The sequence below is a fragment of the Callospermophilus lateralis genome, chromosome 3, assembly GCF_048772815.1.
Source record: "Callospermophilus lateralis isolate mCalLat2 chromosome 3, mCalLat2.hap1, whole genome shotgun sequence".
NCBI classification, from domain to species: Eukaryota; Metazoa; Chordata; class Mammalia; order Rodentia; family Sciuridae; genus Callospermophilus; species Callospermophilus lateralis.
The window spans coordinates 72,979,780-73,006,060 of NC_135307.1; the positions used below are offsets into that span (position 1 = coordinate 72,979,780).

The window sequence follows — 26,281 nt, forward strand, 5'->3', positions numbered from 1 at the left end:
CTCATACTTGACCTGTAGTGTAGCTGTAGTACAACTCTTCTAATTTTATGCATTTCTAGCATCTCTAGTCAGCCATGTGGTTCAGGGTTTCTTTTTAAACTGATTAAATGACTGTAATAAATTTATCCTAAATTATCCTCCACTGATCCCCTTTTGGATATATTGGAGTTTTTGATTGGATGGTCCTTATTTTTACCTCACCTTAGGTTTTCAGCTAAACTGTCTTCATCTCTATTAAAATCTGGTGCAAATATTACCACCTGTTTTTCTCTCCTGCTTGCCAGGTTTTCTTTTTCTTCTTCTTTTTTAAGTATATTTAGCTGATCATATTTCTAAAACTTAACCCCTTCTGCTAAAACTTATTAGTCACTTGGCAGTTTCACCATATTTATCAACTCTATTTTTTTCTCAATAAATATATTTATCTTCCAATGTCCACTGGAAAACATTAGGTACTTGGGATATGAAACCTGACCTCTACCTTTCCACTTGATCATTTAATATTTGTACCTCTAAACATATGTACTTACGCATCTACTATGCTTGAAACAAATCTTTTGACGTTGAGAGTAACCTTCTCTACATTATATTTCTCTCAACTTCTTATGCATTCCCATGCTGCTATTAAAAATAATTTCCCAGAAACTTGGTTATATGATTAAGGATTAGTGTGTGGGATAGACATTTGCTTCTAAAAATGAAATTTTACCATTTGAGGTAAGTACCAAAATATTTGTGGATATAATCTCTGTTACATATCTTTGTTTTGAAACAGTATGAGGATGGGGACAGATTGACCATGGTGTTAGGCCTTGTTGATAAGTATATTGATAGTTCATTATACTTGTTTATTTTAATATTCTCCATGACAGAAATGCAAAAAGCTTTTTTTTTTCATTTGCTATAGTCTGGGTTATGTTCATAAGATCTAATATAACATTTAATTTTGCCATTTAAATGGTGTAATAACAAAAAAATAAATGGTGCAACAAAATTTGATACCAAAATTCAAAATTATGTTGAGCTTATTGTTGTACCCCTGTAATCCCAGTGGCTCATGAAACTAAGGTGGGAGGATTACAAATTCAAAGCCAGCCTCAGGAACTTATCAAGGCCACAAGACCCTGTTTCAAAATAAAAACTAAAAAGAGCTAGAGACTGAGTGTCCCTAGGTTCAATTTCTGGTACTGAACCCCGAAAAAATTAAAAATTATGTTATTTTATATATATATATATATATATATATATATATATATATATATATATATATAAATTAATAATAGCTACAATTTATTATTTACTTCATACTTGGCTACTAGGCCCTGTTCAGGTGAGTTACATAAATTATCTGGTTTATTCTTCACAAGTATATCAGGTAGTAATTACTAAACACTCAGGTTAAGAAACTTGCCCAACATCATCAGGATGAAAACAAACATTTTGAATAATGATTATTGGTTCCTAATGTGAAGAAAATAAATATCTCATAAAAATTCAAAACAATACTCACATCCATATTGATGTACTTCGTTTTCAAATTAAAGCTATTAAATAGACTTGGCCAAAAACAAATTTGAAATCGGTTTACATTTACCTAGTTAAGTCAATACTTGATGGACTTACAAATTTTATTTGCACTCACAATAAAATCAAGTATAATACTAGCTGACTGTGCAGTCACAATTTACAGCCACAATTTGGAGGAAGGCAGATATCCAGTTTAAAGGCAGCAGGTTTTTAAGGCAGTGGGTTCAGCCCCCTTAAAATGATAAATAGTCATGTGCAATGATGGGAAATCTGGCCCTACAGATGATAATGATCAATCCCCTACATATATTAGGGAATTGAATAGAAAATATAAATAAACCAATTTAGCAATTATATTTATAACTTTTAAGAAGTTTCATACATCTGTGCATTTTAATGCAGCAGTTCCTTAAAAACATCAATCTTTTTTTAAAAGTGGAATTAGATTTCTAAAATTAAAAAAATACATGCATTCTTATAAGTGATTACTACTGGCTTTAACTCTAAAATATTTAAACTCCAGAAAATAAAACTTAAGAATGCCTATTTAAGGGGCAAAACATGTTTTTCAGTTCATTAAACCTGCTGGCTTTTAAAAAGGGTTTCTTTGGCATGAAAGGAAAACAGGAGACATACAAACTTTGCAGTTGTAAACGAACAAATAAGGGTACACACTTTCTGAAATACAAATCTCACTAAATAAGAGTGTTTACTAAAAAACCCTACATGTCAAGAGAACTAGAAAAGTTTATAAATGTTTCTAAGAAATTTCAAATCAATTCACTCTGTAACAAATCCAGTAACAAATGTCTTTATACAATCTTTAAAAGCCAGGTCTGAATCCATATGGTTAAAGTTATTTACCAAATTGTACATAATCTCAGCAAACTGAGGTGTTAAGAAAATTGATAAATATTCATACAGCAATTAGGTATTCATGAAAATAAAGCTTATTTTTCAGTTTTATAAAAACCTCAATTATAATTAGACTGAAAACTCATTATAACCCCTGCATTGCATAAATTATTAGATTGTTTTGGCACATCCATGGTCTTTATTTCTAGTCTTTCTCTCATGAAGATTACAACACTGTGTTGCTATCAACAGGGGTTTTGATCTCCTAACAAGCTGTGCTAAACCAGGCCCTCTTTGGCCAGGTATTTACCACCCCCACTCCTCCTGCCTTTTGACTAATTACAAATTACCAGATGACCAGTTAGGGTTAGGGTAATACTTTGCTTAATCTGGTTTGCTCAGAAACAAAAACGCAGCCTTTGGCCTCATGACCATGAGTGATTTTTCAGAATTTAAAAGTGTAAATGTTACAAACCTCCATGTTCCAAGTAGACCACTGGTGAAATATAAAGATCAATTTCATTTAGAAATGAAATGATTTTTAAATTCATCTAAAATGAGAAACTGTTAGGCCTAACTACAAATCATGCTTTAAGGTAGGAGAGTCTCATCAGAAACCAATTTTTGACACTTGAATCTGTACATCTCTGCAACTTAAAGTTCTAAGAACAAAACTGAAAGAGCTGCATTTCTCAGAAAACCACATCATCTGTGGGCAGTGTGTTCTTTTGCCCAGAGGCAATTTGTGATATTTTTATTTCATATTTTAATAAATTAGAAAGTGTAAAATATATAATAACAAAAAAGCATATTATCTAAAGCTGTGCTGACCAATAGAGTTGCCACTGACCACATGTAACTAATTTCAATTAATAAAATTAAAAATTCAGTACTTCATTCACAGTAGTCACAACTAAGGGCTCAGTAGCTATTTGTGACTAGTGGCTACCATACTGAAGAGTGCAAGGAGCATTTCCATCTTCAGAGAGCCGATCTGAAAAAAGTGCAGCTGTTCTATATGCTCATGAGATTTTTTTTTTTTAACCCCTATTCATCACTATACCTCTGGCTACAGGTTAAACCTAATCTGAGTCAAGGTATAAACCAACTGCATCAATTGGTGTTTAAGAGTGAATATTTATAAAATATTTTGAGTTCACTTAAGACCCAAGTAAATCATGAATTAGATATTTTCACATTACCATAAAGAACAAATGAATATTTGTCATGCACAATGTAGGAGTCACATGACGAAAACCGATCATCTAATCCTACTAATATCCAAAAATCTTGAAATTATGAAAGCATGCATCACTACTAATTTAAAGTTTCCGCAAGAATAGGGCAAAAAGCCCTTTTCTACCTCAGTGCTCTATTAAAATAGTGCTCTATTTTACCTTTGTGTCTTAGCAAAAGGGAAAAATATTACTAACACAAGGAGGCACTATACAAAAAATAGTAAACTAAAATAAAAATTCTCAGAATAACTTTCAGTTTAATGCACGCAAAAAACTCTCATGTGTACTGATATCTGATATATGAACTGAGTACTTTTAGAAAAATCAAGTTCATGTTACTTTCAAATTTACTTTGTCAGAACACAAAGTAGAACAAACACAACTGTTTATTACTGCTTCCAAATAACTCTTGGATGGGAGGCAGGAAGTGGGAACATTATAGATTGCTTCTTGTTGTTTCTCTGAGTAAAAGCAAAAAACAAACCAAAAAAAAAAAAAAAAAAATCACAAATGCACACAGCTGTATCTTAAAGAAAAATGCAAACACAACTTAACCATACTTTATTTGACTGCATCTTATTTAGACAGCTTGCACATTTCAAATCCCATTAAATCTCTCTCTCCAAAAGAATATGGGACAATAAGAGAAAATTATGCAGCAATATCCAGTCATCAAACAGCAGTCCAATATTTTGAGATACACGTGATATTTTATAGATACTCAACTCATATCTGACGTCAATATAATTTATGGTTATGTTTTTACAAACCTGAAAGCCCTGTAACATTATAGCACTCATTTTAATGATGTCATGGTGCACTGAAAAATAACTCTGATGCGCTACTAATTTGATTTTATCTACGCTCCTCCAAAGTGATGAACTTCATGATTTTTTAGACACCATAATAAATATACACATCCAGTCTTATACATGTCAGCCAACATCATAACACAGGGCAAGGTAAAGTTGAAACGTGACAAACAAACTCTTTTACACAGATTTGTCGAGCAAGTGGGGAGGGTAATTTGGAGAAGAGAGGCAGAAAATATCAAAACCAATTTTTTAATAGTACTTTTTTCTTATTTTGCTGGCTTCAACTTCAAAAACTACCGTCTGGTTTCTGATCTGTGGACTTTTCTAGAGTAAGTAGCTTCATCCCAAGGTAAGGGAAATAATAGCCCACATACCAAAAATGATAGTATACCCGTTAGCTTCTTTAACACTAACATATATAGCTTCATGGTAGCATGTATAAAAATGTTCAGCAGTACCAACTGCTAAACCAGTGTCAGTGGATAAAGTACAGTCAGTCTTAAAGAGGCAGCACCCCATTAAAAGAAAGTTGCACCAATTTTGCTCAGTTTTAGCCAAGTGAACCCACTCTATCAATTATAAATGGAACTATTTCAAGCTGATATGAGAAAAATGTAAGTCTGTTATCAAAGTAAGTGAATGTTTGATGCTATTTCAACTGGAAGAGAGTCTTTTAATTTTGGTGCTGGATTATCATGCTAGAGATTACAATTTTAGGTGAACAATTTTTGCACACCTAATTAAAGACATAAGGTACACTGATATTAAACATACACCAGCTGAACAATATGGCATCCATTTCACTTTTTAGTCACATGGTTAAGGTCATGTTTACAAATGCCCAAGCAATCAATTCAGTTAATTCAGCAATTCTGGGGTTAAAGATCAGTAGTTAGGGTTTCCTTAACATTCTGGCAAAAACATTAAAAAAGGGTTGAACTGATAATTAGCATGTATCTACTTTACAACTGTCCCCATTATTTGAGTCAATCAAATGTACGTTCAACAACAATCATTACCTAAGAACCAAATATAAGGCTATGAAATATAACTTGATGACACATGTAACACTGTTTCAGCTAGTTTCCTTCTTATTAAAAAATAATAACAGAAGCATTGATATGACTGGCATTCTTCTAAATGCTAGAGCCCAAATGAAGTTTGATCAAAAACAGACTCAAAATGGTCAGCTGAAAAGCTGAATACTATGGTCGTGATATTTGTTGATAGAACCAATATTCTGCCCATTAACATTAAGCTTTTAAATAAAATGTAAAATGGAAATGTTTTCTTTAAAATAAGGAATTATAAATGATCCCACCAGGAGGAACTTTAGTTTTCATCAAATATAAATTGTTTATCTTTATTTTAAAAGTTCTTGTAATCATATTCACTTTGAAAACACTGTACTGAGCAAAGAGCAGCTTTCCTTAAAAAAAAAAAAAAAAAAAACAAACTTTCCTGAAAAGGGGCCTTTACCAACTGTTAATGGAGGTAGGGTTTTAAAAATACAGTAATTATACTCATAAAATATTCAAACCAAATCCTAGAGCAAAAGTATATCCAAATGAAAATGACAACAGATTCCTACAAAAGAGTTTTCACAGAGAATGAATCTTTTTTTTCTTATGGGTACCTAGGTTTTCCAGTTAAATAAATTATCCATCGCAGATTTACCGACTCAACTGAAAGCAATTAACTTGAAAACTGGTTACATTGCACTGATTAGCCAAAACACAATGTAATTAATAAACACGGTAGCTGTTCAGAAAACCCAAAGAACTCATTAAAAAAAGATTTTCATTTCTCCCTTTTGTGTTTCTGGAGGAACAAAGCAAAGCTCCCCCGACAATCTGCTCAGACAAGTGAAAAGAAAATAAAAGCAGCTTAAAATGGATACAATGCACCTTGAAATTTATTTCCAAGATGAAGAATCAAAAGTGAAGCATTTTAAGAAACAAAAGCAACGTGAATCCAAGTTAAGTGGGAAAAAAATTCCAGCTACTATATAAAAGCTGTTCTTCACAGCTTAGCAATAATTTTGATTAAATAAAATCACACCAATTTACATTAATTTTCTGTTCTTTTCCAAAAATTCCCTCTCCAAAAAAACAAAGCAAAACAAAACAAAAAGTGCATCCAAAACCCAGCAATTCCCTGCTCTCTCAACTTTTCTCATCCCTTTTGAGCCATTACTCTAAGGTTTTCCAAATAGATTTCAACTTCTTACTGTAAAGAAAGAAGGGACTTCTAAAGTAAACCACTCTGTCACTCACCTGGAAAAAGTATCCAAATTATAAAAATCTGAAATAATTTATTATCAAATTTAGAATTTAAATAAAAACAAAGTTTTCTTGTAAAAGCCTTAAAGAAAAGGAAAAGACAGCATGCATTCAAAACCTAGAGATGAAGACAAAATATACTTATCTACACAGGCACTGGCAGACGCAATTTAATTGTTATCTTTACTTATTGTAAAACAATACCATCCTACATTTTTTCATTCACTAATCACTGAGGTACCAATATTCAAGAATGGAAAATTTAATATTGAAAAAATAAAACCTAAAATTGAAGCTTTTCCCTCACCCCTTTCAGAAAACTATGGCAGGTTTTGTGTGAAATGTTAGTATACTTAGAGACTTTTACAATCTACATTGGCTTTTTTAAGGAACAAAAATCATGTTCCATTTACTGGTTCTGTGATAAAATGATCACTATGCAAATAACATTGTCAGCAGACTCTGAAAATGAACAAATCTTGGCTATCAACTGGCACATCTTGTTGGTACCAAAAGAACTCTTGAAGTTTAAAACAATCTCTTTTAATTCAGAACAAATGCGCCATGCCAAAGTGCAACAAATATTGTGCGACACTCAATGAGACACTGACAGGTAACAGCTGCATGGAAATTACTAAATCCACCTGCAAAGCAATTCTGTACAAATTGCATTGCATGCAAATGTCGATTCTGTTGTTGGAAGTTGTTCCTTGATGTCAATTTCTCAACGCAGCCACAGTTTAAGTCGCAGTGCATCAACTCCATTTAAATAGTATCTGAACAGCCTCTTATCTCGAACAAAACCAAGATTTTCATAAAGTTTCAAAGCAGACTTATTTGTTATTTCTGTTTCCAAAACAACCTTTAAAGAAATGAGAGAATTAAGTTAAAATCTCATAATTTGGAAAACTTAAAAGTTATTATCAGATTAAATATTTAAAAAATATATACTTTTAAATTGATTTAAAAACCAATGGTGAAAACAATATTAATGATACACAGAAAAAAGTCATCAAAATGTTAACAGTAATTATCTTTGAGTCAAGGAGGGGATGGATTCCTGGGGCTTATTTTCTGTTCCATTGATTTTTGTGACATTTGAAATCTTTTAAAATGAGAATACATCAAACTAAAACAAAGATGAACTATTTCCCTATAGAGAAAAATTAAGGTGACAAAAGATGAAGGGGAAAAGAAAGAAAAATCATCAAAGGTTTAAAAAGTAAACCAGTACTTAAAACTATTCAGCTTGACCTCTTGTTCCTCTATTTTCATTATATGTCATCATTCATCCTGGTAACAACTACCACATTTATCTAGAGTCTAGACCAGAGTCTGCAAACTACAGACTTTGAGCCAAATGTGCCTGCTGCTGGGTTCTGTAAATAAAGTTTTACTGGAATATAGCCATACCCAGTTGTTTACATGCCTATGGCTGCTTTCTTGGCAGAGCTGAGCAGTTGCCACACAAAGCTATGGTCCATAAAGCCTATAAATATTTAGTACCTGGCCTTTTGCAGAGAAAGTCTGATAATTCAGATCAGTGATACTCAAACTTTAGGGTAGGTTAAAATAGATATCATTATATAAATAAACATATAATTCTATTTGCCTTTTCTATTGATTCTCACCTACCTCACTGAAGAATTATCAATACAGTGAGCTATAGTTACTATTATGGTGTCATAACACTTAGGTATTTATAGAGTGGAAAAAAAATGGCAAAGTACAATAAAACAAAGGTCCAAGTAAAACATATGAAGCTATTCCTGTGCTATCTCAAACTATCAAGGCAAGAATTAAAATAACAGATGTAAATAGAGAAAAGGTAGTACCCTTTGACTTATCATATCCAAAATTAAATTCATGGCCTGATCTTTCTCTATAATTCTATATCTCTGTAAATAGGATTTCCATAACACCACACCAAAGCTTCAGATCTGAAACTCAGGATCATCTTTGAAACTTTACTCTCCACCCACCTACAAACATCCAGTGAATACTGTCAATTCCCTCAAAAACTATTGTCTCAAATTGGTTCTCTTTCCATTCCCACTCATACCACTCTGGTCCAAGCTCCCATCAAATCTTATTGTAATTTTAAGAGTTCCCTAACTCAAGAGGTCTCCCACCATCTACAAGTAGTGATGTTCTTAACACCCTACTTATAATAATTTACTCTTTTATCTTCAAGATGAAGTCCACAATCTAAAAATAATCTAGAATCCTAAAATGTACATTAAAATATGGCCTCAATGTTTCCAACTTTGCTTTAAGTTTCTCTCCTACTGTTTTTATGTTCAACACTAAATTTTCAGTCTCTGGAACCTACCATGAAAGACTATTCCTTCTATCCCCGTTGTTTTGGGCCTTGGCCTTCCCTTTCAAATTAGATGGAATACTCATTTCCTTTTATACTAATCCTACAACCACTGGACTGCTCCAATGAAACATTCAATGCATGTGTCACCTTTCCTAGCTGGTGAGCCTAATGGGCAGGGACAATGCAAACCACCCTTCACACCGGTTTCCTCTGCACCATACTGTCTATCACACTGAAATCTCTTAAATATTTGTTAATAAAATATGTCCTTAGCATCTTTCATTGTATGATATACATTACATGAATATTACAAAAAAGGTATTGCCATGCTTTTAAATGATCAGAGAATATAAAGCAAAAGCATCTTCTAAAAGCAATTACCAATGCAATTAACCCATAAAAGCAAATAGCATGCTAAATCCAAACCTTTGAAAGATTTTTAAAAAGCAAGTAATTGACAGTTCAGGATCAAGTGAAAATATTCTTAGGAAGACTTTTATACAGCAAATAAATTAAAGATAAGAATTACAATTCAATTTCTCTCTGCTCTTAACACACACAATTCAATTTCTAGTCTAGTAATGTATGTCATGCTACAATTTGAAACATTCCTGTCTGATTAATGCAACTTTTCAGTTTTGAACAATTTTGTTGGGTAATTCTTGGAATTCTGTTATTAGGTCAGCACCTAATTACAGCTAAAATGTTAAATCAAGGCCATGTATATGAGAACCACTAAAGCTGTAACAATGTAATATTTGTAATTGACTTCATAAAAATAAAAAGAATTATGTCATTTTATTTTTACAGCAAACCTATGAAGAACATATGGCTACCTCTATTTTACAGATGAATGAAACTTAAGACAACCAGCAGAGTAAGGACAAACCAGAGTCCAAATATGATCCAGAGCTTAGTAGTAACCAATCTTCTGTACTTTCCCCAACTGTTTCCCAGAATAAAATAAAGCAGCAAAAAGGAGATCAAACCTACATAGGACAGGATAAAGGGGATCTAAGTCCACCTTCGTTAATATTCAGCCATCTAAAAATATTCAGAACACATCTAAGGCTCACTATAGCTACACAAACACAATTGAGGTGTGGTTAGGAATTTAATTCTGGTTTGTCATCATCTTGACAGATTAATAAAATAAAGCCCAATTACACAGAAAAAAAATTACATAAAAGGCTACTCTAATTAAAATGTAAAGATTCCCTTAACACACTCACATTTTCTAAATAAAGATACCATATATTATTTGACACAACTGAAAATGCTAGGAAAAGATAACTACTTTTAAATACTTAACCACTTAAATTTTTATGTTAAAAGAAAATTTGGGTTTACACTGGAAATTTTCTTAAAGCTTCTCTTATTCTTCAACATGGAAGTATTACATAAGAAACCAAAGGATAATTGAGGATTTTTTTGATCATAAAGAAACATGACAAAGTTGAATCCTATTTAACAGAGAAAAGGAGTTACTATGATATTCCACTGATTCTCTCAGCAACAACCATTATCAGGGCAAGCCAAATCTCTATGATTTAGATCAGTATTTTTCAATATTCTAAGCTGGAAGATTCTAGAGAGCAGGCATGTCCACTGGCATACTGTATATCAACTAGCAGACCTTCCACTGGAATTTGAACAACTAATTATTGCTCTTAACAACATCCTACTATGATCAGAATTACCATCATATTGCACAAAGTGATGGTAGAAAAAGTTAAATGATTTTCTTATAATCACACAGATGCTAAGTGGTCAGTTCTTTAATTAGGCCAAACTATTTATGCCAAATCCTTTTTGTGTATGGGGGGGGGGGGGCAGGTAGCAGAGATTGAACTCAGGGGCACTCAGCCACTGAGCCATATTCCCAGATCTATTTTGTATTTTATTTAGAGACAGGATCTCACTGAGTTGCTTAGCGCCTTGCTTTGAACTCGAAATCCTCCTGCCTTCCAAGCAGCTGGGATTACAGGTGTGTGCCACTGTGCCTGGCCAAATCCTTACATTTTAATAACTCCATTTTATTCTATTATTTACCCAGCAGACTATATAACCAAGCCAAAAATACATTTCTAATGAAATAAAAATGTTAAACATATAATTATTAAACACATTAAAAAATGTAATGATAAATATATAATTAAAGTGCTAAGAAGTCATCAGTTACAATATCAGGGTGAAAAAAAAAATGAATGATTGGATCTTCCTACCCTTACATGTATTTATTCTAACCAAAAAATAACTTAATCTAGTTTAGTCATTATTGCTAATATATTTTATTCTTTTAACAGTATAAAATACAGTAGACCATTACACATCTAGAATTTACCAAAATGTCATGTGTATTACTTGTATATTGCTAGAAATAAGCATTAGGAAAAAAGCAAATTAAGCTGTAGGGGAAGTCTTGGGTTTAAAAGCAAATTGTAAACAATATACAATAAGTTACAGATATATTATTTACACAAGAGAGAAACTACCTATTAAAACTAAACATATACATTTTAAGAAATGGCAATACCAAAATGTATATGCTAGAAAGGTAGGCAGTAGATTTTTTTATATTTTCCAATTTTTCTGTACTAAACATTACAAAAAAGGGAGAAATGCACAAGGCCTCAGGTTCAATCCTAAGTACAGGGCAGGGAAAGGACATGATTTTCAACTAAAAACATTTTAAGGTTATATACTACACATTTAAGTTCCATTAAGAAATTCTAGGGGCTGGAGTTGCGGCTCAGAGGTAGAGCGCTTGCCTAGCATTTGTGACGCACTGGGTTCAATTCTCAGCACCACATATAAATAAAGGTCCATCAACAACTATTAAAATATTTTTTAAAAAGAAATTCTGATTCTATTGTATTATGATCATATTTCATTCTGGATATTAATATAATAATCATATCTTGAATCTTAAAAAAAATTTTTTTTCCAAGGATAGCTATAGTTTAAAACAGTAAAAGTCCTGTTAACTAGACTGATCAATTACATGTACATATACTAATTTATTTAAGAAAAAAGTACAAAAAATAGTTACCATGCAGATATACTATAATTAGGTTTACAGATTTTACTTCTAAAATCATATTTTAGGAACTCACTTAAGTAATCTGTATTTATCTTACCCTTTAATATGAAACACAAACCTGATACTTGTCTTAGCTGCTATACATATGGCAGCCAGAGCATGGGGGTGTAACCAAATTCAAGCTAAAGGAGATCAGCATATGGAAACTGCACTTTTTAGTCATGAAACAACAAATCCACTTTTTTAAAAAAATTTTTTTTAGTTATAGATAGACACAATATTTTTATTTTGTTTATTTATTTTTATGGGGCACTGAGGATCAAACCCAGTGCCTCACATCTGCAAGGAAAGTGCTCTGCCACTGAGCCACAACCCCAGCCCTATTTATTTCTTTTTTATGATGCTATAATTTTTTTGGTTGGTATGCCAAATGTAAAGAAGTGAAAAATAGCTATGCTGTTTTAACATGTTTAATTTTGATATAAAATGTTGGCAAAATCACAGTAAGGCAAAGTGAAGACATCTACTGAGCCAGAATAAAGTAGAATTATTATTTGGGCAACCACATGATCTATATTTCAACTCTATTTACTAACTTTTGCTTTTTAAATTCTGAAATTAAAATGGCTAGTAGAATAACGAACAATATAAACATTAAAGTCACATATTCAGTAAAAAGAAAATATAAATTGATAGGATGTGCATTTATCTGTTAATAGGTCCACAGAGTTAAAAATATCTTTGTAAGAATATTAGAAACAGCAGCACAATCTAAGTAACAGAAAATGTAATTTAAGGGCTAGGGATGCAGCTCAGTGGTAGAACTACATGCATGCAGCCCTGGGTTTAAGAAAGAGAGAAAGAGAAGGGGGTGGGGAGAAAGAGAGGGGGGGAGAAAGAAAAAAAGGAAAGAGGGAAAGGAGAGAAAAGGAAGTAATTTAAAATTCTTAGGGCTGGAAGTGTAGTTCAATAGTGGAGAGCTTGCTTTGCATACTCAAGGCCCTGGGTTGAATCCCAGGCATCATAATAACAAAAACAACAAAGATAGGTTTTCAGATAAGCTATTATTTCTTGACCCTTTAAAAGAAAGGAAGCTTGGCCTAATTTAATGAAAGTAAAATCACATGTTTAATGTTTGATAACTGGTCACTATATTCTTAGAGAATTAAAATTTCAAATTTTTCCTCAAAACTATTAATAAAGAGCAATTTCTTCTTTCTTTCTTTCTTTTTTTTTTTTTTTTTTTTGGCACTAGGGATTGAATCCAGGAACATTTTACCACTAAGTCACATTCCCAGCTCCTTTTATTTTTTATTCTGAGACAAGGGTCTCATTAAATTGCTGAGGGTCTAAGTTGCTAAGGCTGGCCTCAAACTTGCAATCCTCCTTACCTCAGCCTCCTGAGTCACTCTGATTAAAGGCATGAGCCACTGCACCTAGCACATTTTATTTATTTATTTATTTTTTAACCAAAACATATTTTAACAACTTGGCTAATTCTGCAGAAGCCTTTTGCTTTTTAAATGTTAGGCATTGTATACAAAAAAAATAAGGCAATTGCTGTTCTTAGAAAGCTTCCATAAAGTTAAAAAAAAAAAAAAAAAAGACAAGTTAACAACTCATAAGCCAAAATTCAAATGTGCTCCTTAAAATAGAGGTATAAACACTATGCTAGCAACACAGAACTAATGACTTAACAAATATTTATGAACCGTTTACTCTATCAGAAATGCAACCTAAGTACTCTGTCCCTCAGTGGTTAAGGCAAAGACACTGAAAGTGAATGTAAGTGCAGAAAGTATTTTAAAAAAGAGTCAAGAAAAACACAGAAGGTGCAACTGATCTGTTCAGAAAAATTAAGAAAAACTAGGTACTACTGTTGGTATTAAATTGGATCTTAAAAGACGGAGAAGTATTTTAATAAGCAGGAAAAAAACCAAGAAGCTACTGGATCTAGCAGATACATCAATGAAAAAGCAGTTTTACAATAGTGGAAGGGCAGAAACCAAACCAAATGGATAAAATGATAAGGAAACAAAAGCAACACATACACTATACTATCAAAAATTAAAAGTGAAAAAGTGTTGCTGTTCTGTTTTAAAACTAAAGAAAAGGGGAGTGAAAGCATAAACAAGAGCTCTGTCCCTTCATACAATAAATTATCTGAGCAATGTGGGACACAGATAAGCAATTAAAAAAAAATCAAGGAAAAGTTCTCTAATCCTGAAGCAAAGATACTCAATTGCAAGAATAAATCATATAAGATGAAAAAGTTCATGGAGAAACCATCCCCATGAACATTAAACCTAACATTAAGCAATATTCATTGCTTTAAAAGGAAGAAAAATGAACCAGCACTAGATTTTCAGGCCCACAATGAAAAGACTGTTCTATCCTAAAGTATATCACTAACTTAGGATTTAACCTTGAGACTAAACATTAGCATCAAATTCTCTGTATCATACCTTAGAACTTTCAAAGAAAAGCCAATACTATATTAATATAAATGTGATCAATTAAGGTAAAGTACACAGCCTCAGGGTAATTCATAAAAAGCTTAACCATAGAAACAGAATACTCCCTGCCTCTAACCTTCCCACCAGAAATGACTCTATTCAACAGAAGATCAAAACAGTCTATCAAATCCAAAGAATTCTCCAAACTGCTAAGTAACTTTTTATAAAGCCTGACTTAATTCTTCTTGATGAGCTAAGCTAGCATGGCAGTGGTCCAAACAGAGACCTACATTCATGAACTCATCCAGTTCAATTACCTCCTGCAAATTTAGTTACCAGCCATGTAAATGGCTTGGATTTCTGATATTTTACTTTTGGATACTGAAAGCTATCATAAAAGATGTGAGTTCCTTCACCAACCAAGAGCTATTCATTAAGAGTAAAATGAAATATCTTTAAATCCTAAAATGACTTCACTGTGCTACCCAATGTCTATAGGCCATATATCATATAACCATTATTTAGTGTGATTAGAAGTATAGACTAAGGTGAACCAGGAGCTTGAAAATACTCTGCAGTAAATCTCTGTTTTAACATGAAAACACATTGAGATGGTGTTAAATAAAAACAATTATTACTGCACAAGAATGACTTCATTTGTACAAAAAAAGTTACACACTTACATAAATGTATACTTAGAAAATGAAAGGATGCTTATTAGCTATAGGTGGAAAGAAGGATAAAGAATTAAAGAGGGGCTGGGATTGCGGTTCATTGGTAGAGCACTTGCCTCACACATGTGAGGCACTGGGTTCAATCCTCAGCACCACATAAAAAGTAAATAAATCAAATAAAGGTATTTCTACAAATAAAAAAAAAAACTTAAAAAAAAAAATTAAAGAGTGTTGCTAGGCATGTCTGTAATCCCAGTGATTGGGAGGCTGAGACAGGAGTATGACAGGCTCAAAACCAGCCTCAACAACCTCTCAAGGCTCTAAGTAACCTAGCGAGGCCCAGTCTCAAAATAAAAAGAAAAGGCTGGCTCAGTAGTTAAACACCCCTGGGTTCAATCCTTGGTACCAAAAAAAAAAAAAGTGTGAAGCTGGTGGATGGTGATTTTGTAAACAAAATAAATAATTAATATCTATATAAATTTTGGACCTAAAAAAAAAAAAACACCCCTGCTTTTTTTAAAAAAAGTCACGAAAACGAATTATTTATAATGTTGAAAAAATTATCTAATTTCATGTACTTTGAGAACTTTCTAAGGCACATCCCTCCCGCCCCTCCGCAAGACTGACTTGAGAAGTACAATACAACTTTTCTCCTCCTTGGTTACCACTGTCATAGTAGACATCGGTACTTCTCTAGTTTGAGTTTGTTCCCTTCCACACTGTACAACAGTAAATGTTAACATCCCAATCACCACTGATGTTTTCTGAGTACATACGTAAAGCACAATGTTGTAAGATATTAACAAATTATATCTGCACAATGTTGTAAGATATTAACAAATTATATCTGCCATTAGGCCTTAAAAATAAGTTGAAAAGAGAAGATTCCCTTAAATTAATATACAGAAGGTTTTACACTTAAAAAGTCATTCCCTGATATCCTTATCATTTATGCTTAATGCTTAGAGATTTTTTTCAAGTGTGAAATATCCTTAACATGGACTGATACTTTTCCCATAGTTTAAAAAGAAAAAGATATTAGACACTAAGACTAAGGTGAATTCTTAAATTAAAATTGGGTTTGTAGTAAGACCTACCTTAAATGACTTAACTGATAAAAAAGTTATAAAAATCAGTTGTTTACCAAAAATGTCTAAGATTTCACCTTTACATTTTGAAGATTTTTTAACTCCATTATCTTAAAATTTATTCTATGTCACAATTTATGTTTTTAAATAGAATGTAATTCTCACTGCATTTGTGTAATAAGTTTCCAAGAGAAATGTTACTATTATTATAGAATATTTATAAAATACTCAGTATAATACTGCCTAGGATAAAGGCATTAAACATTAAGAAAAACTTACCTCATCACAGTCTCCTTCAACCATGGCATATATAGCTTTCTTAACCAAGTTAGTACCTAGAATATAGATCTGAGCATTAATGAAGGAAAAATATTATTAGTTTATTAAAGAACCTAACTTGTCATATTCATAACAAGCACAGATATGTAAAATGTTAGGCTCTATCATGAATACAGATATGCTGATCACCTCAAATTAAGTGCGAAAAAATAATTTAGATATAAGCTGAGAGGAACCAAAGGGAATTTAGACACAATTTAAGGTTCCTCTTGAAAGAATTATCTCCTGATACATTCTTTTTTCTAAGATATAATTATTTGTCCCAAGCAGGAGTTTGTTTTATTGTTTGAAGGTAGGAAGAAAGGAAAAAGAGATGGCCAGAGCAACCATGATGTGATATGGCCAGAGCAACCCATGACTACCATATGCTAGCCAGAACTTACTGCAGGATCTGAGCAAGGCACAAGACAGCTTCACAGGAACTGCTGTGCCCACACCAGGCCAAGACACTCAGTTCCTACAAATCTTATAATGACCCTAGGTACAACTAAGTTTGGCATTCTTAATGATGTCAGTGGTGTTGTCTATAAATGTCTAGCAAATGTATCCTATTTGAATCAGAAATACCTGACACACTGAAAGAAAAAACTTCCAAATGATTTTAAGACAAAAAGACAAATTTCAGTTTAAAAACCTCTTAGTTTTCAAATCATGCATACTATATTTCATGGGCCACACAAATTGTATCTGAAGGCCAGAATGTAACCCTAAAGCAACTGGTTTCTGCCCTATGAAGTAGCCAAACAACTCCCTATCATTTTTCACAAGTCCTATCAGCTCTTTTCAATCCACTGAAAATTAAACTTGGTCTACAAAACAAGTCTAATTAATTAAAAATTTTTATGGAAACTACAATACTATTAAAAAAAAAGTCAGTTAAACCTAATATATTGGCAGGCACAGTGGCACATGCCTATAGTCACGGCTACTTGGGAAGCTGAAGCAGGATCTTTTGAGCCCAGGAATTCAAGGCCAGCCTAGGCAACATAGTGAGACTCTGTCTCAAAAAAAGAACAAACAAACAAAAACACCTTAACATTAAGTAAACCTATTTATGATAATTTCTCATGACATCAAATACATCAAATACTATATGAAATAGTCTTATGTTAAGACAATAATGTTCATTTACTGTTTCAAAAAACTGCAAGTAACAAAATTGCTAATAATTAAATATTGGTACAGATATTAAGTATTATTTCATGAATACATGCTTAAGTACATCCCACAATTTGGCATGTTTTAGACAAATGTTTGCTTACCTAAGCTTCCAATCTTCCATCATGGGGGGAAAAAAAAAAGCCAGTAGACACTAGAACTAGAACAGTGTTTTTTTTTTTTTTTTCCTGTCTTTTGTTCTGTAGAATGAACCCAGGGACCCAATGTGCTATACCTCCAGACTTATTTATTTTTGAGACGGGTTCTAAGTTTCTAAAGCTGGCCTTGAAACTGCCTCAGCCTCTAGAGACATGGAGATTATAGGAGTGAGCCACTAGCCCAGCATGGTTCTTAAGTAGGCTTACTTCAGTCACTGGGGGAAGCTTTACTCCTACCTGACAGGATAAACAGGATTCCAGGGAAAAAGGCCAAAACACTTGCTTTTAAATCACCCAGGTGGTTTTAACCACCATTATAAACCATGAGCATAAGATTAATTAAACATGCTGGGAAAGGTAGACCCCAAAGAGGTGAATTTGGAACTAGTAAGAAATAATCAATCCTCCTTTTCTGGGCCTCCCTTAAGTTGAAATATGTTTGACAACTAGCACAAAGTAACAATAACAATTATTTCATACTTAGGGCTTGATTCAGATCCAAGTAACCCAAGGATGAACAGTTGCTTCAGGAATAGGATCAAGTGCCCTCATAATGCTATTAAAAACTGCAGCATCTCTTGTACTTAATATAATGAAGAGCATTTTCAATGTGATCAGAAAGAAAAAAGGTTTGAAGATGTGAACTGATCACCTTCTACTTGTAATAAAAAAAAATCTCTAGCCAGGTCTAATTGTGCACACCTGTAATCCCAGAGGCTTGGGAGGCTGAGATAGGAGGATAGTGAGTTCAAAGCCCACCTCGGAAAAAGTGAGGCATAAGCAACTCAGTGAGACCCTGTCTCTAAATAAAAAACAAAATAGAGCTGGGGATGTAGCTCATTGGTTGAGTGCTCCTTAGTTCAATCCCCAGTACCCCAAAATAATAATAATTCTCTAGCAGGGCAGAGTGGTGCACATCTTTAATCCCAGCTATTTGGGATTCCTGAGGCAGGAAGATTGATTGCAAGTTCAAGGTTGGCCTGAGCAACTTAGTAAGAACCTGTCTCAATATAAAAATAAATAAATAAAAGGGGCTGGAGATACAGTTCAGTGATAGAGCACCACTGCGTTCAATCCCCATAACTACCCCCAAAAGAAATCTCTAAAATCATTAACAAGAAATTCACTTTAAGGGATTTCTGAATATATTACTTTAAAATAAAAACAACTTTTAATTTTCTTCTTTTACCTTCATTTCTATATATTTACATTTAAATCTTTTGTTTTAAAACAATTATTATTGAAATAATATTTATCTTACCAATGCCATTTCTCCTGTATTTGGAATCCACAGCTAACATGGCTATATAACCTCTGCGGAACATCTTTTTGTGCATATCCAACTTGCAAACGATGGCACCTACACACTCCTCCCCTACCATGGCCTTAAAAATAAACAAACAGTTATGAAGAAAACATTGCTAAAAGGTACTGCACAATTACCCAGGGAAAACAGCAACCAACCATTGGTCAGCATTTTTGAAAGAGGAAGAGATAATGACAGCAACCACAAAAGTTTCAGAAATCTGAATCCCAAAACTCCTTCAAATGTTCCAGTTTTTAAAAGTCTCTCAATATTTTTAGAACATGAATTTCTCATGCTTATTAAAGCCTGGAGGAAAAAGATTTTTCATAAAGTAAACAATCAAGTACTTTATAAGATTATACGTGAGGAACTTAAAATTACAATTACATGCAATAAAGACCTACTTAAGTTTTGGGAAGGGGGAATAGGTGAACAAAGTTTTTTAAAGAAAAATTGTATTCATAAGTATAAGATGAAACATTATACAATTTTCCCATCAGCAGAATATTATAAGTTTTTATAATAAAGTTTTAATGAACAATATTACATAACATTTATACCTGAATGATAAGATTTTGATCAAGAAAAAAGTATATAAATTTTCAGGAAAAGGAATATTATTTGTAAAATATTGCTTAGATTCAAGATTTTGTTATTGAAGTATTCCAAAGACTAAGTAAATGATGGTCTTAATTTTAGAATACTCCTGATTAGGGGTCATTGTCATAAAGCTCTCTATAGCTCAAAATCAGAGATTTACATTAATGAATATGATTAATTATTTTGTCAGCTTCCCAAAGTGTTAGAGGCTACATGTTAAATAAATGCTAATAATCCCCCATTTTCACTAACATTTCCAGTGTCATCACTGCAAACATATTTTAAAAATCCCAAAACTGATTAAAAAAAAGTTCTAAAATTATATTTTGATGAATATAAAACAGGGTAATATCTCTAACTGTTTAATAATGTGTCAGCAAGCAGTATTTCTTTTTGGTAAATTACCTTGGCAGAAGAAACAATTTTAACAACAAAAATAGGTTGGGTTAAAAGTTAATAACAAAGCTCAATTTATACCTAAGACATATTTTAACTTTATTTGTCGTAACATTTTTTAGCCTGTCATTCTATAAATTTAATAATTTATTCTATAAATTGATTAAAGGCTCACTCTTTTTTTTTTTTTAATAAACTGTGGAGAAATCTTTTTTAGGCAAGATAATTCTAATCCATTTCACACAAACCTAAAATAGGTCAGAAAAATCCCTTTGAAGGGATATTAAATTCAACAACCCACACTAGTTCATTTCTGTTTTATCACACACTCCAAAATTATATTGGGTCAATAAACCTCTAAAATTATTTCCATTTTTTTTTTCATTTACAATAAATCAATGTGCTTTAATTCTTTTGAAAATTAAATGTTCTTTTGGCATTAAGGCCTGAAATACACACAAAAGTTATTTGATCAAACAAGTCTCTGACTTTTTTTTCTTTTTGGTGCTAGGGATTGAACTCAGGGCCCCTATATGCCATCTACTACTGAGCTACATGCTCAGCCACTGACAGCATTTTTTTTTCCCCTTTTCTTTTTGGTGCTAGAGATTGAACCCAGCATGCTACCACTGAGCTATACCCCCACAGTCCTCATGACAGCATTTTCTGAATAACTCACTTCAAACACAAATATTCACATGTAAACTCATCAGATCAAATGGTACTTTAAAAGGGCAAAAAAAAAATTGTGACCCGACCTCATAAACTAAGCTCACGTGATATGAAAGAAAGTCTATATTAACCTGACTTAAAAATAAAGGACATCTACACCTTACAGACATTAAAGCCATTCAATCAAGAAAAAAATAAAATCACTGACTACAACAATACTTTCAAATTGAACAGGATTTTCGAACATATCTTTGTTCTTTGCTCAAGAAAGTAAAAAGCAAACAAAATACTATATTATTTCATTCTTAGACAAGATTGAATATTTTCCTAATTAAGAATCTAGAGAAGCAAAAACCAAGTTGTACATTTCATCTAAAAATAAAAGCCCAATGTACGATACACTATTAATAAAAAAGTTGCCAGTAAAGATAGATACTGCATTCTTTCATGATAAATTGTTGATAAATATACATTTACAACAATCACTAAATTGCTTTATGATATTTTCAAATAAAAAGCTTCTGCACATACTTTTAAGACTCATGCTATTAAAATGTGTTTTTTCAAGTACTGGAATTCAAAAATCACTGGCAAGATTAAGATTTAACTCTATAAGGACAAAGGTTTGTCGTCGATAAAATTATGAAAAACATAAATTGTGTGAAACAGAGATTACAAAATTCCAGAACACTACAAATAGAAAACTGAAGGAAGCCAGAAAGTTAAATTTAGAACAAATAAACGGAAGTACTATATTACACTGTTAGTAGTAAATTTAAGAACTCCTAAAAGGTATCAACAACCAAAATACCATGAACACTAACAGGTAAAATACAGAGTAACTGACAGTGCCTCACATTTGTACTCTTGTATTTTTATATCTGTTAACGTTATTTGAAAAAAAATTATAAGAAGCTTGTCATTCTTGTTAGCCAATCAAGAACTAGCAATTCTGTATGGTTCAACCCCATATATTCCATTTGACCCATTTACAGGTTACCCATGGAAATCAAGAACATTTGGAGGTTTCTAATCTTTTGAGAACAATGTTTTTAAGGACAACTATCCCTTAATGAAGACAACTTTGTGACATAATGAATTGTACAAAATGAGTCAAGGGTATGCCATTTTTCCAGGTTCTTGTTACCATAATGAGAGGCCAGACACCTAGGTTCTACCTTTACCTTTCTGATACTAAATATCTGGATAATTAAACATTTTAAGTCACTCAGATCTTTATTTTTTCATGAAAAGTGGAAAAAATTAAAAGCTGGGCCATAATTCTTTCTCTAGGATCCTTACAGAAATGACTTAAAATAAACACTTGCGTTTTTAAAAAAGCAGTTCTTATGGGAAATTCAAATTTAAAAACATGCCAACATAAATTCCAGTTCTAAGTGGGCCTCTGTTGTTTAACTACTGTTTTATTATTCAATACATCTAGATTCGTGCTTGTACTAGTGAATCTTACAGGACAACCACTTGTGCATCTCAATTTCCAGGTATTCAGAATTTAATATAAACTTTGGCTATTAAAGGCTAAAGTACAAATTAGCTGGTGAATTAAGAGGGGTCTATATAAAATCAAGACTAAAGTTTACTAATATCACATTTACCAGAGTCTAAAATGGCAGCCAAGTTGGGAGGCCTACATACTATCAGGACTCAAAGTTGACTAAATATCTTATTTGCACAACCAGTTTCTGCAACTGACAGAAAAATATCTATTTCAATTTAATATGTGACTCAAATATGTACTACTGTGGGTTAACTTACAATTAAATCAATTTAAATATTTAGCAAATATAATAGCATCTGATATGACATTTGTAATAGTGCTGTAAGTCATCTTCCCATGTTCACCAACACACACGTCTTAGACCTTTGATACAATGCTAACAAATCTAAAAGAGAAATTTTCTACATCATAAAATAGTACCTATAGCTTAAACAAATATATTAAATTGAAGTTTAAGCAAAATTAACGCAATAAATAACAAAACAACCATTATCTACAATACCCAGATTATATTTTCAGATTACCACCAAACTATAGAATCAAAAAGACTTTCAAAGTATTGTCAAAACTTAATGCATGAATTATTAAGTATAACCAAGCAAATGTTAGAACAATAAATAGTAATGGTAGCTTTTAGCTTCACATGTAATAAAATGTTCCTTAAAAGCGTGTCACCATTCATATAATTCAATGGAAACAATATGTTATGTACAGTGATACAAAACATCCTGATCTGCAGTCAACATTTGTGTTAAAAGTTTCACACAGACTGAAATTGGGTCAATATTACTATAAAGAAATTACTGGTACTGCCAATAGTATGTAAGTTGAAAAAAATTATTCAGCTTATTCAATAGTCTTTTGGACTTACATGTAAATAAAAAACTTATGTCAACTACACCCTACACAAGCCAAGTACCAGTGTTTAAACATATCTCTGACCAATTTCTTTTTTAAAGAAAAGACTAGTAACAAATTCACAGGTAAGTTTCCACAAAAGAATATTTTGCTCAAGTTTCAGGAGTCTTTCAGTCACCAGAAATGTTAGTGACACCCTCTAGAAAAAGCAGACTGGCTACAACTCTTAATTGTCCTGTTGGAGTAAAAGGAAACAATCTCCATAATTACTGAACACACTTGTAAGATTTAATTCTCCAATGTAGCCACAGAAAGTTTACTGACAATCATGTTCACCAAAACATGTTTATGAATACACTCTTCCCTGATTATCCTGTAATCGAGATTAATAAGGCCTGTATCCGAACAGAACCAAGTTCAAATTAAATGACTGAAATGTGCTCTGAGGATGAGGGAAGGTAATTAAAGACGGTTAAACATGACTCTAAGCTAATGTAAACAGGACACAAGACCCCCCTACTCCAGTGAAACATGCATCATAAGGCTTGCTGCACTTTCATCACTATCAAGTTAACTCAAATCATTGAGTCTTACCTTCAGAACAGTTTCATTAAATAACTAGGAATGTGTACACACATTTTACATCATGTAACACACATCTGAATGAAAAGCACGAGGATACATCCACGGCCACATTCTCGGCCCTCAAGCTCCCTGCCCTGCGTGGCCTGGATCTCAGTTGGGCTCACCCTCTTTTCATTCCAACCACTTACCAAGAAGCACAGCTGTGGCCAGTTGTGGATAAAATATCTATACGTATAAATGGAGTAGGGTTCAGACAGATCTTTGGTGATCAGTCTCATGATATCGGGCATTTGTAGCTCGGATTCATATCGGACATATCGTATCGTCCGATCCTCCCCAGGCTCGACCTCCCGGCCCGAGGGACTTCTTAAACTGCAACCAGCGGTCAGGGACGAAGACAGCAGCCGCACCTGCTCGTCTTCCTCCTCCTCCGTGCCCTCGGCCAGTCCATTGCGGGCCGCCGCGGGGTCGCTCGCAGCCGCTGCCTCTGCCGGGCTGGGGAGCGCAGTTCTTGCATTATTGGGGAGGGAGTGAAGGGGTCTCTCGCCCGAGTGTACCCCGGCTCCCTTTGTTGCAGTCGCTTTGGGGCCCCCGTCGGGGTTGGCCGTGCTCGTGGCCGCCTCGGTTGCACTCAGGACCTTGCTCTTGAGGGAAGCGGCCGCCCGGAGGTGTCGCAGTTCGGGGCTGATCAATCCGTTGAGCTGCTGCTGCTCCTGCGGCGGCTCCGGGCAGCGGAGGCACGGATGCCTCTTGGCCGCCGCCGTCGCCTCGCCGCCCGCCCGGCTCCTGCCGCCAACGCCTTCATGCTCCTCGTCGTCCTCCTCGTCCTCGCTGCAGCAGGCGAGGGCAGCCCCCGCCGGGAAGGGGCAACGGGGCTCCGCCGCCGCCGGGGCCGGAGGTGCTGGTGGTGGGAGGAGGCTGCTAGGCCCAGGCGGTACCTCCGCCATCCTAGGAGCGACAGAGACCGAGAGAGGAGGCCATGAGACACGACCGACGAGCGCCTAGCAGAAGGGGCAGCGGGCGGGGAGCGGCGGACGAGGGGGGAACAAAGGCAGAAATCGTCCCTCACGGAGCTGCCCCCCAATTCCGTGCCGACCCCCCCAGCTCGTCAGCGCCGCCCAGCTGCTCAACCGGCCACCGTCCCGGTCCACCCGGGCCCATCCGCCGGCCCTGTCACCCGCGGCACCTCCCCGCCCTCTCCCTGCCGCTCACCCGGCACTGGTCCCCGCCGCCGGTGCCGCCACTCCTCTTCCTCAGCCACCGCCGACGCCTCCTTCCCCGCCGCGGCCGCCTCCACCGCCGCCAAGGATCTCACCCAGCCGCCGTCGCCGTAAAGCGCCTCGGCTGTTACCCCGGGTAAAGTTTCCTGGGCCTGGCTTTACGACACTTCCCTGCCTGCCGGCTGCCGGAGCCAAGGGAAAGGGGCGTGGAGGGAGGTGACCTGTGGAGGGGCGGGGCCGAAGGTGTCTCCCGCGGGGTTTGCGGGAGGCCGAGTGCTGATGGATGGGACTGTGGGCGGGGAAGTTATCCAGGGCTTTGGAGTCACCGGCTCCCAACCCCCTCTCGTGTTTTGGGACTCCTCGGCGGTGCGAGCTGCTGCTCCGGGGCGGGGAGGAATGGGGAGGGGCGGGCCCGGCAGGCATTGCCCGCTCTAGTCGGTTGCGCCCACCGAGCTACTGTGAATCCTGCCAGCTCGGGGCCTGTGGACCTGGCCCCTCCCAAGTCACCTAAAAGTGCTTTTCGCAGCTGCACAACGTTTAACTTTTGCCCTGATCGGGGGCATGAGGAAGTGAGAAGCGGTTAAAAATGGAGCGAATCAGGGAATCAGCTTGAAAAAGAGGGGAAATTTAAAGCTTTGAGTTGTGAAAATATGAGGATGGCTGTAGAAACCTGAGCATTTACAATGTGAATGAGCTTCTTTATCCCTTTGAGACGAGAGAACAGGTAGTCCTCTTCCTTTCCCACTTCCTTTGCTCCCTTCTCCCCACCCCCACCTCGCCCCGCCCCCGCCTCCGCTGAAGAAAACTGGAGGTAAAGGGGACTAACTGGTATTGGGCTATTGCAAACACGCCTGGGGAAGGAGTGACAGAGAGTGAGCGAAAGAGAGTGAAAACGGCCTAGAAGCACGTTCCTGGTTTTTGACAAGAACTCTGATAGGTTAAGAAGCACCGGTAGAGAGGTGTCTTGATCCTTCCAAGGGGTGCAGAAGGCATAGAACGGCAGCACACACTTGAGTGTGTGGATTGGCTCTTTCTGTTCTTGTCCACAATTGATGGTTTTCTGCAAGTCTGAGCTGAGAGGCTAGCACACTGTGTAACTCGCCTACACACTGTGCAAATACATTTTTTAAAAAAACTGTTTTGTAGAACTGGTCAGGGGTGCTCAAGGT

At 35.0% G+C, this 26,281-nt stretch overlaps 1 protein-coding gene across 1 annotated transcript; it reads right to left on the reverse strand.

Moving 5' to 3' along the window:
- Nucleotides 1-1,614: 1,614 nt before the first annotated feature.
- Nucleotides 1,615-25,252, reverse strand: Naa30 (N-alpha-acetyltransferase 30, NatC catalytic subunit). Its single transcript, XM_076850443.2, has 5 exons — nucleotides 25,105-25,252; nucleotides 24,081-24,840; nucleotides 19,218-19,341; nucleotides 16,581-16,636; nucleotides 1,615-7,579 (listed from the first exon to the last, which is right to left on the reverse strand). Exons 2-5 carry the CDS (start codon nucleotides 24,837-24,839, stop codon nucleotides 7,442-7,444), a joined length of 1,077 nt encoding a protein of 358 aa, XP_076706558.1. The 5' UTR covers nucleotide 24,840; nucleotides 25,105-25,252; the 3' UTR covers nucleotides 1,615-7,441.
- Nucleotides 25,253-26,281: the final 1,029 nt, after the last annotated feature.